A 16,419-nucleotide genomic window follows, 5' to 3' on the forward strand; every position below is an offset into this window, starting at 1 on the left:
TTTGTTTCAGACAATAGTTCCAAACCGTCAAACCAGTTTCATACATTGAGGTTTAGACCCGTTCCATACATTTAGGTTTCAGACCCGTTCCATACATTTAGGTTTCAGACCCGTTCCATACATTTAGGTTTCAGACCAGTTTCATACATTTATGTTTCAAATCAGTTCCATACATTTAGGTTACAGACTAGTTTAAAACAGTTGGTTTAAACAGTATCGGACTGAAAGGGTTTTAAACAGTTTTTAATTTAACAGGTTCGGGTAAGGTTGATAGGCGTTGAAATTCGTTTTATGTAGTATAGTATTTGTTTCATATTTGATAGTGATAGTGTAAACTTTTTATTGACTTTAGAACTTTTGAATTGCTTTTCAAATCCCAGGAAACTGGTACGAACCCGAGGATAAAAATATCTAAACGTCCCCGCCCGGTTACACGTTACACTTTGATCAATATTGTTACGTAGAAAAGAAAAGTGTTGAAATGAAATCCGTATGGAATAAAATTAGCCCCAAAAAATTAGCCTTAATTGTTATAGACGGTATAACGAAAAAAAAACCAGTATAATCAGACTAACAGTAATGTAACTGTGTCATTATATAACTATATAATGGGGGAAAAGATAAAGATATCGCATTATGACGTAAAGCAATACATCTCTGTTGAGTTGAAGCCGGAATAATTTTATCAGCATGGTATTTGTCTCATCTTGGAAATTACAATATCAATATAGTATTGCTACTGTCTAAGAACTCTCCATGCATTAACCTTCAAAATGATAAGATAACCCAATGGTTTCCGATATGAAAATTGGAAAGTCACCCGGCATCAGAAACTCTTAAACTGGACCCCTGTTGTGTTCACTTATCGCTACACTGACAACAGGTATGGCCTAAATCCCATGGTCAGAATTCTGACCACGGGATTTAATAATTCGACGAGACTAGTACATCATGGGCTATGTTCGGTGCGAAGCTATAGATAGAACGGCGGACCAGTTTACAGAAACTCTCTGACGACGAATAACACTACCTTTTTCGTAATAGTTTTTTTTTACTTTCTTCATACATCTACTTTACATATTAGTAAATAGAAAATCTCATTCTGATGTAATTGCACGTGAAGGGGGTAGTCATTTCAGTTGACAAATTTGAGCTTAATAACCCACTTCAACTACTTGGTAACAGTAAATACGAGGAATTGAGACAAAGTACAAATGTACTTAAAACAAGCTTAAGGCATTGACTTTGTTGAAGAAGCTTGTAGGTGGGAATTAATATCTGACTGAAGAGAACGTTTTAACGAAAGATCTTTTCAAATTACTTTACATGCATAGAATATATAATTTATACTGATTATGGATTATCAGTTATATATTTTTAATTGCAAATACACCTGTAAAAACAGCGATATCGATACATTGGAATTCAGCTTAAAATTTCTTAATCGGTAACCCGCATTTAAAAAACGTACTGATTTTTATAAAATTGTTGCACATGTTTTCTTGAATCGTAATATTGTCCGCTGGACTTTGATTCAAATTGTACGCCATATGGAAGAGCGCCTTTGTTTAAGATTGACGACCGAGTATACATGTTATCTAGTTCAAGTTCAACGAAAAAATAAAAAGTCAGCAAAACGGTACACAAAAAACACCCATTGGGTTTACAAAGTATTCATTACTTTGTCGCAAAGATGAAGTCTTGACAAAACTCATCAAAAATAGCAAGATTTTAATTTGGTACGCCCGACGCACGTTTTTCTTCTGATACAATCTAAAACTCAGTCAGAAGTGCTAGAATCAAAATAGTAGGGAGGCCAAATCCTATACGAATTAAGTTGAAGAGAACTTAAATTTTACTAATGTCTTAATATACTTAAGAATGACTGGGTATACCAATATAAACCGGCACTATGACCCTTGCCAAAGTTAGGTGTCCGTTTGGCTATGCGGTATATATAAATCCTGCGCCACATCCGGTCGGTCAGATTGTGGATTTCGTATCATATGCCTTGTTTAGTGAGTGCCACGCTTAATAACCCTTACAAAAACTCCTTGGGATCTGTAGGTGGCCTGTTAAAAGGCTAATGCGTCCTTCCCAACATACAATTATTTTCACGTAGGTTTCTTAATTTCCCGTTCGTTATTTCTGTCGTCCCACTTGCCTTGTATAGAAGTCACACTCTGTGCACGTTTAAGAACCCTTACTATATACAACTCCGTATTGGGAACGTACAGTAGGTGGTTAAACTTGGTCCATATCCAACAGTGTGTTCGCGTGGGAGATCGAGTACACATTTACCGTCCGTCTTTCCTGTCGTTCCCTGTTGTAGAACCTACCTTTTTATTATTTGTTCATAGTTTTTCGTACTGCATATGCATGCAATCAATACAATTGGACGTTTAGCAAACGACAGCACAATCGATCCATCAATCATTTACAAGCATCTTGCGTTAACAGAAAAACTGCCAAAAATAACACCTTTTTTTCAACTTTCTGCTGACTAAAATGGCCAGCCTGTACGTACGACCGTATTTCTTATTACTTTGAATGTAATTTTTCGGTGAAAATTAAGGTTTTTTTATCGTGTACCTTTTATTCCATGGCAGTGTTGTTTTATGACACAGAATCTATTTATCATCGGATACTGAAGTAACTGCGGAACCGTTGTTCTGTATAGGTTCTTAAAATGTCATAAGGAACTAAGAGTAACGGTTCCGCAGCTTATACTGAAAGAAAGTCCCTGACTGAAATTATTTCTTATTAAAACTCGCGAGGAGTTTCGTATATATCTCAACTGTATATGCTACATCATTTTAGTAATTGAATAATAAACACGAAGTTATTTGATTCTGATTTTTATAGTTAGGCTGTTGACAGTTTTAATTGTATATGATCTATTATGAAATCGATAGATATAAGAAGATGAGGTATGAGTGCCAATGAGATAACTCCCCATCCAAGTCCCAAAGTCACAGTTTATAAAAGTAAACTATGTATAAATCGATCTATAGATTTGTATGTCGTGTTTTGTGGGGGTGCATCTTTTTGTCATCTTTAATGTCTTTAATTTTTCGCCATGGCGTTCCTCAGTTTGTCTTCCACATGCACATGAGGTTTTGAATGTCACCTTGGTAGTCCTTGGTATCTCATCGACCGTCTTTGTTTTCGTCTGATATTCGAACAATGTTTATCTTTTCTAAAAAATTTACAACTATATTGGACATAATCTAGGTGTGCTTATAATTCTTTTTCAAAATAAGAGAAACTAATGACACTAATTATATTAATAATCATCGTGTGTATTGTTCTGACTGAATACGAGAAAAAAATACATCTTCACTTTTACTCTCAGTAATCATGCAGTTAATCGCAAACTTGTTGAATGAAAATCTTCCGTAAATCTCACAATAAGACAACGATAGTAGGCCATTGACATAGAAAATTAATTACTAGAGCTACCCACTGATTTTGTGATTAATTACACATGTCTTGTAAATCCTTAACGTACACATAACACGTACAAGATTGGCTTTGAGATAACTACATATTACATGTTATCATAATAAAGACTGTCAGAAACTGGTGCTGCCAAATATGGACGGAAGCGTGTGATCAGAAACAGTGTGTAGGGCATTGTGTAAAAACAGGAACCAGACACAATGCAATCAATTTGTTGCAATAGATGAAACTATAAGTTTTAAAGTTTATCAATAAAAATACATTGCAAGAGTTTGTTTAACTTTATTTTAATTTAGAAATTTGATATTGATCATAATGATAACTTATGATATGCACCACAATATCTATTTCACTAAGTCTTCCTAAGAAATGTGCCAGTAAGCCATTAAGGGGATAGAAACCCTTCTGTCTATTCGTATATATTACTAGAAAACAACACGGGGTATTAGTCCTGAAAAAAAGCTTTGTTACATTCTTACCCACCGACTTTTCAATATACATTAAATGAAAAATGTTTGAAATCTATCCAATTTCATAAAACATCACTCATGAAAAGTTACATTTATCAAGTATTTCGCCAAGATTTAGTTTTGTTTATGATTTGTTTTTATGCTTAATTAGTTTCCAATTTTCAAGAAGAAAAAAAACATCTTTGTATTATATCATTATCAAAACACAAGTGAGGATTGCAATTAGAAATCTGATCCGTCAATCAAAGAAAAGTGTGTGCTTAGTGTTCGGCCATCTTTGGTGTACTGCATGTGACGTCATATCGATAGGTATGCAAGATAGTTCTAAAGCTAGGTGCTTTTCACTTTCGTAGCGCCCTTGTAGAAGCCCGGTTGTGTGAGGAGCGTTTGTAGAAGGTCACTTGACCCGTATTTCTTTGATATTTGAAAAGGTTTTAAAACACAAAATCGTAAGTATCTTTGAATTTATATTTACTTCGAAGTTTATTAATTTTACTACCTTTTTTTAACAAACTAACAATCTTTTTTACTCAAATGCTAATAATTTCGTTCTGCTTCGATGTGAAGCAATGGACGAAATGAGTAGATATTTAGCATTTGGATTATTTATAATATAGGATGTTGATATTTGATATCATCTGGAGATTTATAATTGAACCAATTCAGCATAATATTTACAATCATGATGTAATAATTATACTAATGAGAACCTACTGTGACTGCACACTAGGATGATAGTCTTTGACAAAGGTCATAATTAGATTCGGACCCTACATTGCTCGAAACAAAATATGCAGATTACTTGCATTATATTATGTCTTGCCTATATCATGTATTATATCAAGGAATTGTATATTTAAATATCAATTCCTTGATTATATGAAAATTTGAAATGGAGCATTTCAGATTTCAACTAAATGATAACGACTTGAACTTGAATTGTATTTTAGTGTTAGATTTATTATTAGAATAGCCCGTTCATTGTTAGTGCTGAAAATTCAAATTAATAAAAAACCAGGAGATGTGGCATGATTGTCAATGAGACAACTATCCACCAGATTTCTGACGACGTTCTTCAACAATGGAAATAACCCATAGATACAATATAGTCGGCTATAATAGGAACAGACATGAGAATGCGAAACGAGAAAACGGACGGCCCAATTTTTAACAAAACAATTTAGGAAAAACAAATAATGCAGACTCATTATTATTCGTGTTATAACAATTTTTATGTATATACGTATACAACGAATTTTAATGAAAACCAACAGGCTTTGATACAGACTTAAACTTTTAGAGTTTGATTATTAGCTACAGTTTGTTTTTTACAATGTAATCTGGAATTAGCACTAAAATCGCTACGGTTGCTGTTTTATCTGTAACATACACATCTACTTCAACTTCAATCAGAATTATTAGGAGAAAATTTGGCAGTGTATCAGTTACCATAGAAACCACGTAGTATGTGTGAAGTTTGCCATTAATAATAGAATACCGTGCTATAGCAGATCAAAAATTCCTATGGCATATAAATAGATGCCTTCTTTTATGTACCGTCTGAAATCGTTGTCTCTTATCATGAAAAACAAGGACATGAGTGTGATCAAAATGAAGGGCAAGGTCCATAAAAAAAAATGTTCCCACTTTCAACAACTGATACTACTTTCGGTTTCAAATTTCCATATAGTAGTATTTTAACTTTTGTAGATATGTTTGACTAAGAAAGTTTACTGAAATATCTAAATATGTTACTTTGTCGGTATTTCCTTTTAATTTTATTATTAACATAATAAATTTGAAGTTAGAAGGGATACATTATGAATCAATTTGTATATATCACATAGCGTATAGACCCTTATTTCCTCGTATAAATTTGATGAGATAATGAAGTATTTTGATAAAAAGGAATTTTAGATAACTTAAATCCCACCTTAAATAGTTGAATTGCGATTGGGCCCCCATAACTTAAATACAACAAAAAGACAGAGGCATGACCTAGCACCCAAAAAAATCATAAATAAATGTAAATCAGGACAAAACACACATAAATTACCTTAAACTATCAATTAACTCTTTTCACTAATTATTAAGATTTACACAAATTTGAGAAGTATTTATTTCAATTGTCAATATAAAAATTAACTTTTTTTTTTTTATAAAATTCAAATTTAAACATTTTTTGGTAGAAAAAACACATATTTATTTCATTTTATAACATACATATTTGATTAGGTACATGACCTAATTAATCGATCATTTATGATTGAAAAAATATCAGATGACTTAATAGCACCCAGCATGATAGGGAGCCCCGGTGTGACATGTAAAACATGCAATCAATATTTTACCGCTTTTGGCATGATATTGATCCGATAACATAAACCACATGTGTCGACTGCGATATCCGCAAGAGCCTCTTCACACATGTGGTAACATTATACGACCCCTAATGGAACCTCATTACACATGTGGTTCATGTTTAGCTATATATAATCTCAGTTGTGTATGCTTCGATCACTCATTGAACTCTGATAGTTTCTGACGGACACTACACACATTCCAAAATGTAAGTCTTAAACATTATTTGCTACTTTAAAAGATATAAATTAGTTTGATTTAATTGATCTATACAAGCTTCGAAAATAGTCTAAATTACAAAAGTCAAAGTAAGTTGAATTAGAATACAATAAGCATATTGGGTTAGATACTTAAATATCATATGAAGACATTTATCTTGTCGTGTTTTATATATGATTTTGAATATCGGAATTATACTATTTTTTTTTAAATAAATCCGCACCGTAGACTTAATATTTCTTTATTTGTATTTGAGAATTTAAACTCAAATGAAAGGAAATAAATATCAACATGCCGTATGTTTTGGTCACAACAGTATTATTATATTGAAAGCGATTTTATTTTGTTATATTGCTGAACCACTATGTAGTGCCTTGTCTGCCATTTTATATTACTTTTCGTATTTGTAGCAAGTAAATTAAATTGGACTGGTAAACGTTAGCATTTACTAGAATAACTTACTTTATATTATTATTCTGAACGTTTTACATTGTAAAGTCTTGATGTTGAGAAATTGTGTTACTTTTCATTCGTTTTGTGTAACGAGTTTCGGTGTATGCTTCTTCTCGAAAATATACGATTAAGTATTGCAGTTTATGTAGTTTGACCCCCCCCCCCCCCTTTTTACCTTTTGAAAAAGCCTTTGCATTTACATTGGAATCCAATGACTAATCAAAGTGTACAGCCTTTATTTATATTTAATTCTAATGTCAGATTGATGTGGGGTTTCGTGCTATGCCACAAGGTCAACATAACCTTCAACAATAGACCGGTTTCGATTAAGTATGCCAAACTCCGACATGTCCTATAATACATGTAGTAATCGCATTGCAAGTTATTAAACGTATTTAAAAAAAATCGGATTTCCCAATTTACAAAATTGCTGGCTACTTCTTTAAAACGCTACAGTTAATATTCATCGTGCACGTGTTCATATGTATTCATATGTCATTTTGGCTTTTTTATGCCCCACTATCGAAATGTGCGTCCGTTATTTCGTTCGTCTCTAGCGTCCACCCGTCTTTCCCATTTCAGGTTTAAGTCTTTGGTCAAGGAAGTTTTTGATAAAGTTGAAGTCCAATCAACTTGAAACGTAGTATACATGTACATATTCCCTACGATATAATATTTCTAATTTTAATGACAAATAAGAGTTTTTGCCCAAATGTCACGGTGCACTGAACATAGAAAATTATAGTGCGAGGTGGCTTCCGTGTACTATTGGACACATTATTGTTTTAAGATTTATAAGTGAATTGTATTTTTTTCTTTTTCAGAACAACCATGTCTGAAGGAGATGAAGTAAGTCAATATTACTCAACGCATGCTCTGTATTATTACTCAATTGGAATAGTAATAGTGCATAGATATCAAGTATAAATGAAACAAAAATGAAAAAAAAAGATTGGTCTTTGTATTACAACAACGTTCTTCTTATATAAACTTTTTAAGACTGTAAATCAGACCAGAGTAACTAGTGTAAAACGTTTTCGTGAATGAGTTATTTAGTCGCATGCTAGAGAAATAGCAACATAAAAACAACTGAATGCTCGAAATCCTTTTCAAAGTAGATAAAAGTAATAGATATATATATCTACCTCAATATTCTATTCAATAACAGGACAAGAAAACTCGAGCAGAAAGAGCGACGTCCAACGTTTTTGCGAAACTGCCGCAGAAAATTTTGCAAGAGATGAAGGAGGTAATGAGTTTCACGATGTAGCAACTGTAGTCGTTAGACTTAGCTAATTAGATGTATGGTTTCTTTATTTTCAGGCCACACAGAAAGCTAGAGCAGCTACCTCCAGCGTTTTAACCAAGTTTAATCAGAAACAAATTCAAGAAATGAAAGAGGTGTGGAACGCATGCCTATGAGCATGCGCACTGCCGAAAACCCCTTGATGTTTTCAATAAACAAAAAGTTTGGCATGGGTGCGCAGCGTTCAAAACAAACTTTACCAAACACTAACGATTTTCACCTCGTTTCCAGGGCATGTTATGGTTTTTATTTCAGTTTCCGTCTAACGATCTTACACATTCTCCCTTTGCTGACCCCTAATAGTTGAAGTGGATTTGAGTGAAAGAAACCCAACATTAATTAAACACCCTTTTTGTAACATTTGACAGATGCACGAGGACGAAATAAAATAACAGAAATAAACACTGAAAAAAGATTTCTGAATGAAAAAAAAAAGAAAATGAACCAGTTAAAATCAGCTTTCCGATGTTTGGCCAGAAAGTGTGCAGTAATAGATAGTAACAGTAGTTAGGCATTTTGGCATTCTTTACTTTTTCTGTTAATCTTAAAAAGTTTTATTCTTTCAATTACAAGTATTAATTGTTTTATTATATCTTACAATAGTCGCTATTGCTTCTGAATATTAACAACAATTTTCAAAATGTTTGGTTCAAAGCAGACTTAACTTTTTCAGTTTGCTAATATGATCTAAAACGACTAATTGTCGCAAAAATCCGCGTTTCATCCACTAATCATGATATATTTTATCATTTGCATGAAATTCATTTGACCAATGAAAATTTACCTAGCATACAGAAATAATAGCGACTAAATGTTTCTTTCACGATTTTAGTCCTGCATGTTTTTATTTTAATTTGTTTTCGCATGCTGAGTGCAGTGGCGGTAAGATTACCCTAATTTAATTCTTTACACTTAAAAAAAAAAATTAATGACTTTTGTCTATCAACCAATAATTAGCTGTTTTTGCTCATTTTACAATCTTTTATGTTAATGCAATTTCTAAAAAGAATACATTCATCTTTTGTTATAGTAAATTACTCAACTACAATGATATCTTTGACAACTTAATAATTCTCAAAATCCAAACCAAGTTATTAAAATCAGTATATAAAAATCTGCCTTCTTTGAATAAACTGGAAACTACTGTTTTGAATTCCTAAAGTTACTTATTTTTTATTCGAATTTAGGCATTCACAATGATTGACCAAAACAGAGATGGTTTCATTGATCTAAATGATCTCAGGGAAATGTACTCATCGTTAGGTAAGTCTTAGATTGTCATGTGATACTCATTGGTACATAACGGTATATTTTTTTGTCTTGCTTTCAAACTATAGCAATTGCGACACATTTTGTTCATTGCGTAAATGCACTTGCACACAGATCCATCCGTTTTGTCCAAGTAACCACAATGTAAGGTGTTGAAATCAATTGTGTAAGTCGATTTTCTTTCAACATTTGTGTAATTTTGGCTCTATATACTGTATTAAAAACTTCAAAAAAGTATTAATGTGACCCTATTAATTGGTATCTTCTTCTTTTTCATATCGATCTGCACACCAACTTAAAACATAAAGATGATATATCGTTATATGATGGTTGCGTTTTATTTATTTTTTCGATGCATGATTTTGTAGGTTTTCCTTAATGAGGTGTCATTTCGACTACGACCATGATTGCCAAAACTTAATAAAACTAAATAAATAAATTACTGGCACCAGTAAATAAAAACTTGCATTTATTGACACAATTAAACCTTTTTTGTGATTAATCATGTTATTAATGTTAACATTCCTTCATTTATAGGGGCTGTACCTCAAGAAACTGTAATGAAAGACATGTTGAAAGAGGCTCCCGGACCATTGAATTTCACAATGTTCTTGTCATTGTTCAGTGAAAAACTCAGTGGTAAGTATTATTTCAGTTGTATGCCGCGCAGTGCCACGTGATTAATGGCACACCATTTGTTTTCTGAATAGCCAAATTATAATCGATGACCCTTTTTCGGGAAATAATATTCCCTCTTCACAAAGAGAAACATTTCAGCGCTATGTGAGGGATGCGTAGTTGATCCATGGAACGATTCCATTCCTTACCACACTCAATACCAGATCCTTTCACGTTCAAAATACCCTTATTTTTGTATTAAAAAATAGTATATGAATACGATTGTAATATTTCATGCTGTGCATGCACTCAACGAAACAAGTAATCAATGAGTGATAAAACAAATTCTGAAATATATACTTGTCTTATATATGATCCGTTTACTATTTTAATTACCAAAATATATTTAAAAATAATATTCTTTAAAGATTTGCATTTTTTATCTGTATATACGTCTTAATTACAACTAATAACTTTATCAATTTGTAGGTACCGACCCAGAAAACACAATCCAGAATGCCTTCTCAATGTTCGACGATGCAGGAAAGGGATATTTGCCAGAGGCCTAGTAAGTTTTAACACATATCTTGTAGTCAAATATTGTGTAATCAAAGTTCTTAGTAAGTTTTTACACATAACTTGTAGTCAAATATTGTGTAATCAAAGTTCTTATAGTAAGTGTTTACACATGACTTGTAGTCAAATATTGTAAAATCCAAATTATTAGTAATTTTTAACACATTACTAGTAGTCAAATATTATGAAATCAAAGTTTGTAATTGCTTATATAGATACATGTGTATTACATTTTCTTGATAAAGTATTGAACTTCTTAATATTGTCTTGTTAATACATTTTGTAAGTTACGGAAATGAGTATGTCTGATATTTGTAAGTTCCGTTTTGTGGGCATGCTTGCTTTCATTGTGCATATAATAGATAACTAGATTACTACAGCACATCACTCAAACGAAAAAATGTAAATGTCATTATCTTGTGTGTTAGAAATTATTGTTTAACTGAGGTTTATTTTATCTTTTCAGCATTAAAGATTTACTACAAAACATGGGAGACAACTTCACCCAAGACGAGGTAAGAATTGGCGGGTTTTCTCTATTTTAACGTCTGCTGTCTTGTAACAAGAAGCAAATGCGTATTTAACTTTTTGTCCTAGCCCTCAAATGTTGAGTTATAATAGTTCTCTGTAAATGAGATAAGCATTACTTACAATTTAGCAAGTTCTGAAAAAAAAAAATCGAAATCATGCATTTTATTTATTTTGTTAAACTTTCAGAAGTTTGTTGTTCGTACATTTTCGACCAGTCTCACTTGAATGGGAAATTCTTGAAACGTTTAAATCATGCATACATTTAAATTAAGACCCAACATCAACAATTTAGAGATAATAGTAAGAGAGCGCATAGACGACGAAAAATGGTGGAGCTTATGTGATATTTGCTTCCTCTTTTTAGCAAGACTTGGTGTTTTTTCATGTTGTGACTTTCGGTCATAGATCACACAAAAGTACACTCTTCAGGGAAAAAAAAGAAAAAATCTTTATGTAATGGTACCCCTGTAACGATGTTTCATATGAATGCTTTTTTCATCTGTAACTTTTTCCTGTGGTTTGTTTGATCGGAATGTGTATTAAATAGTTGCCACTGGACGTTAAGCAAATAACAATAAATTTATCAAATATATGCAGGAAATGTTCTCTCTTTGTTTCTTTCAAAATAATCTTAAGACTATCATACATTTCTTAAGTTGAAAATAACGTACCTTAAACGTGTTTGAGGCTTAACCATGAGTGTCTGAAGTTACAATTGTTATTGAACAAAATGCAATAAATTACATGACTCAAGAAATAAATCCGCAAACTTTGAAGTAGAACAACAGGCCCTTAAAAGTCTTAAACGGTATACCGGTTTTACAATTTAAAATATGGAATTCCGATATTTTCTCTGTAACAGTTTTAAATGTTTATAGTGACAACTAGAGTTTTTAGTTTGTCATAGTACGGTACACACAACTAATTTTGATATTTTTATTTTGTTTACAGATGAGACAGACATTCAAGGAAGCACCCGTGGAAGGTGGAAAATTTGATTACAACAAATTCACAGCCATCATCAAGGGAAGCAATGTCGAAGATTAAAGAACAATGATCATGTGATAAACAAACTCATTTTCCATTGCCGGATATGTAAAATTCAGAGACATGTGATTGTAGTATATCCCAAAAAGTGACAGTTTATTTATTGTAGCATTTATTTATTTATTTAGAAATGTAGGAAGAGCTATTGAATTTTATATATCCGTGATAATGTCTTTAAAACCTCATATCAGGAATATTTCAAGCCAAAGAGAGAAACCATTCCATTTTCTTAAAATAATTTGACTGCTGTTAGCACTCCCTACCGGGCCTCATTTATCAGGAAGCGCTACAGTGTTGTCATGGAGGCAGAAAAAAACATCTGTTGATTACAATAACATCGTAATCAGCCTCCTACATATTCTGTTGGCTTGGGATGCTCCGGTAATACGATGCCTGCACCAAATATAGCTCATATCGTCTGCTACACGCACGTGCAGCAAATAACTGATCATTACTATCAAGGCATCAAAATTTATCTTCTCCAATATATATTCGATTTACTTACAATGCCTTGGGTGGGGGGATTTTAATATAGAAATGAACTATTCCCTTCTTTTGTGATTTTATTTATTTATTAATTATATGTGAACATGATTTGTATAAAATGACCTGTCATTTCATGGCAATAATTATCCCCGGGGATATTAATCTGGAAGAATGCGTGATGTCTGTCAGTAAGCTGTCAGTAGACAAGTACTTGAACTACTGCTGGTGCCATAATTACTGTACTTTTTACTTACTTGTTTTGGTTAGTAGTATACCACATGGTATACTTTTTACCGATAAGGGTACATGTAAAAGTTGTGATATCTAATAGTAATTATGGTGACCAAGAACATCTGAGTGGAGTGTTACCTGTAACCTTCTTACATGTATAAAAATAAAAATCCTCTGTGCACAGAGTTAATATTTGTCTGTTTTCTATTATCTGTAAAAGATAATGTTATTAGCCCTGACCGAGTACTGGATGATCTTGATAATCGAAATTTAAGCCTTTGGTATTGAAATTACCGTGGCAGTTCCTATTTAGGTGTACCGAGTAAGGAATATGATAATAGTTGAATTTGTTCTCCATTCCTTCTGTTGGTTAATCTAGTAAAACGGTTTCGTTTTGTCAGTTTTCTATTAATTCCCCATTTTTAAATTTTCCTTGGAGTTCTGTATTTTATTAATACATTTTAGGTTTAAGATCCTAGATCTATTTTATTTGTCTTTGTAATTTAAATGATTTGAGTTTATAGTTATATTCTGGGTAGTTTTGAAAGATTTAAATTCATGGTTTGTAAGCCGAAAATAGTTCGTTCGAAATAACCGAATATCTTGGCAAAAGCTATTGTCCCAAAATATAGTTCTACAGTTTTATTAAGTCTGAGATTATTGCCAACGCCTGTAAGTTTATTGTTTTTGCAAGATATGTGAGGTTTACGTCAATAAGACAGCAATTCAATGGCACAACTTACCAACAGATCCTGGGGTCAACAACTACACAAAATATTGAATATTATATCGACAGGTGTCTTATATAATCTTGAGATTGTACTATAACACATTGTTTTGTAATCTTAGAAACCATGTGCAAAACTCTTAATCGGATCAAGTTAAAGAAAATTATGCAAAAAGTTAACAGACTATCAAAGATCTAGAAATTACATCAAATTCACAAAAAAAAAAAGGTTTTTGTGATCGTCGTCATATCATAGTATTCCAAGTACATATGCACTTAATGCAACGTTTCAGTGTAACCTTGTATAAAATACAAAAACAAATGCTATATCAATGTTTCAACGTTACGTAACCCTGAGCCATCAAACTATAATATGGAATGGAATTTAAATGTTTATATCTATAGCAAACAATTTTGATCGAATGGTTATTAGATAACGCACCTTCAAATGCACATTCCAGAAGCTATATGAATTATGATTGCAATCAGCAATTAATCATCGTACATTCATAAGCTACTGTCTATACAACATCAGCAATTATTAATTGTTAGAATTGCTTGAGTTCCATGGGGGTGTGATAACCTCATGAAATCGCTTGAGTTCCATGGGGGTTGTAATAACCTCCTACGTACAAAATAATGATATAATCAACACTAGGGTTTATGATTATCAATTATTGTTCTTTTATCAATTACCCTACATGAAAGTTACCATAGGAACACATTAAGAGAAACACTTACAAAAACTAAGTACATTTCTTATTATCTTTTGTATACTTCAAACATCGTGAGAATGTGTATTAGATTTGATTATTGTAACAACCGGTAGTATCTTCAAGGGCGATAGAACATGCTTTTGAGTTGAGGGGAGAGGTACTACTAAGGGTTTTGTGAAATTTAATGTTGTTTTTTTCTCGAAAGTTTTGACAGCAAAAAAAAAGGTTGATTCTTTAATTTTTTGCTATAATATTGATAAATGTTTGAGTCGGAATTGTGGTCTTTCAGTAGGGTTTTGCACAGTACAACAGGCGGAGTTGCTAGTTATTTTTATGTTTTTTGTTTCAACAGTGTGAATTAGAATTCAGCCGATGGAAAAACATAACTTTGCAAGTTCAAAAATCAAGTTCTAACATTCGTCACGCACAAACACACACACATGCAAATACTATAGTACATACACATATAATATACCATCCTTTACGACAAGCTTCTTATATGTTTTTGTGATTCACATCCAATCTTTTATGTGAATATTCTATGCAAAGCAAAAAAAATTTCGTCATTCATCTCAAACGCTAACCTAACCTTTAAAAAGACTTAATCAGAATGAATATAGTAGTTTAAATGGGGTCTGTATCTGATATGTCAATAACTGCTAATAGTTCTTTGTTAATTTATATATCATTGTCATTTTGCTTAGTTTCATCTGTAACTGTTACATAATCTAAAATCAGACTCGGACTTTTTTAAACTGAGTTTTACTGTGCGTAAATTGTTGTGTGTTTGTTTATTCTACATTGTTAAGATGTATAGAGAAGGGTTGAGATCGCACAAAACATCTTTTTATAATTGGAATGGGTTTTTTTTGTGGGAATATTCCGTTGCAGTTTTTGCGCCTATCCCAAGTCAGGAGCTCGTGTCTTTTGTTAGTCTTGTATGTTTTTTTAAATTTTTATTTATATATATGTTTCGGAGTTGTGACGTTCAATTTCGCTGAGCTAGTATACGGTCCAGGGCTGGGTATTGTTTTGCTCTTTGGTCGGGTTGTTGTCTCTTTGACACTGTCCCCGTTTCCATTCTTAATTATCAATGCAATATGTTCATGCCAAAATATAGACAACATCCGTACGATACAAAATCTTAAACCCATTCGATCTCGGCCAACTATCTTGGAAAAATAATGATTTGACCAATATTTGAGTAAATACTAACCATGCAAGTATACTTATACAATAAAATCAATACTGGGCTAGCCTATGCAACGTATATTTTTATTTGTTTTTTCTCTCCGAGTTGGTTAACTTAAGGACGACATCAAAAGTTCAACGAAGGATAAAAAACTTAATTCACATAGTTTTTTTCAATGACCCCACCCCCCTCTTAACTTGATTTGGGAAAAATTTACCTATATGGATATATGTAAAAATCAAAGTCGGATAACAAAATCTTGCATTAGTTCAAACCCCCACCCCCAAACTATTTGAATTAAGTTTTTTTTTTTTTTTATCTAACATTGATCTTTTGATGTCTGTCGTCCCTTAAAACAGTGTGAACACCAACACTGAACATGCATTTATTCTTTTGTAATCTGAAATTATTATCAGCGTATATCACTTAAAAAATGATGAGTTTCCAAGAAGATATATGCTTGAAGGGTATTCCAAAGGCACCCATTAAGTGCTAAAATGCATAGTGATATAATCTCATAAACGATACTCGTTTAAAAGTTGATGTAAGTGATAGTTTATTCTAGTACTACCAGCTAGACAGATAAATATTTTATAAAAGACACATAAAATAAAACGATTTGTATACAACTATTTCTTGTTAATCTGATATATACTTAGTTGCTGATTCAAATCTTAAATGTTGTCTGTGGAGCAATACAATTGATGTATACGAAGTTACTTACTTATATACCTTTATTTAACGAAAGCTACTCA

General features: G+C 32.3%; 2 protein-coding genes across 6 annotated transcripts in view; one reads left to right on the plus strand and one right to left on the minus strand.

Moving 5' to 3' along the window:
• LOC139520256 (myosin regulatory light chain A, smooth adductor muscle-like) overlaps window positions 1-13,219 on the plus strand; it is a 396,856-nt gene extending 383,637 nt beyond the window's left edge. The window contains exons 1-8 of one of the 5 annotated variants that reach the window (XM_071312751.1): window positions 4,192-4,381; window positions 7,790-7,814; window positions 8,289-8,366; window positions 9,459-9,534; window positions 10,078-10,179; window positions 10,648-10,726; window positions 11,201-11,249; window positions 12,217-13,219. In XM_071312751.1, the coding sequence (XP_071168852.1) occupies window positions 7,797-7,814; window positions 8,289-8,366; window positions 9,459-9,534; window positions 10,078-10,179; window positions 10,648-10,726; window positions 11,201-11,249; window positions 12,217-12,312 (498 nt within the window). In that variant the 5' untranslated portion in view covers window positions 4,192-4,381; window positions 7,790-7,796 and the 3' untranslated portion in view covers window positions 12,313-13,219. Of the gene's footprint in view, window positions 1-4,191; window positions 4,382-5,466; window positions 6,502-7,789; window positions 7,815-8,133; window positions 8,215-8,288; window positions 8,367-9,458; window positions 9,535-10,077; window positions 10,180-10,647; window positions 10,727-11,200; window positions 11,250-12,216 lie in introns of those variants that run through there. The other 4 variants (XM_071312747.1, XM_071312752.1, XM_071312748.1 and 1 more) reach the window with 4 other exon arrangements.
• Window positions 1-16,419, minus strand: part of LOC139520255 (uncharacterized) — a 56,496-nt gene that overhangs the window by 23,018 nt on the left and 17,059 nt on the right. The gene's annotated exons all lie outside the window — the stretch shown is intronic.

The sequence above is a fragment of the Mytilus edulis genome, chromosome 4 (genome assembly GCF_963676685.1).
Source record: "Mytilus edulis chromosome 4, xbMytEdul2.2, whole genome shotgun sequence".
Classification (NCBI taxonomy): Eukaryota; Metazoa; Mollusca; class Bivalvia; order Mytilida; family Mytilidae; genus Mytilus; species Mytilus edulis.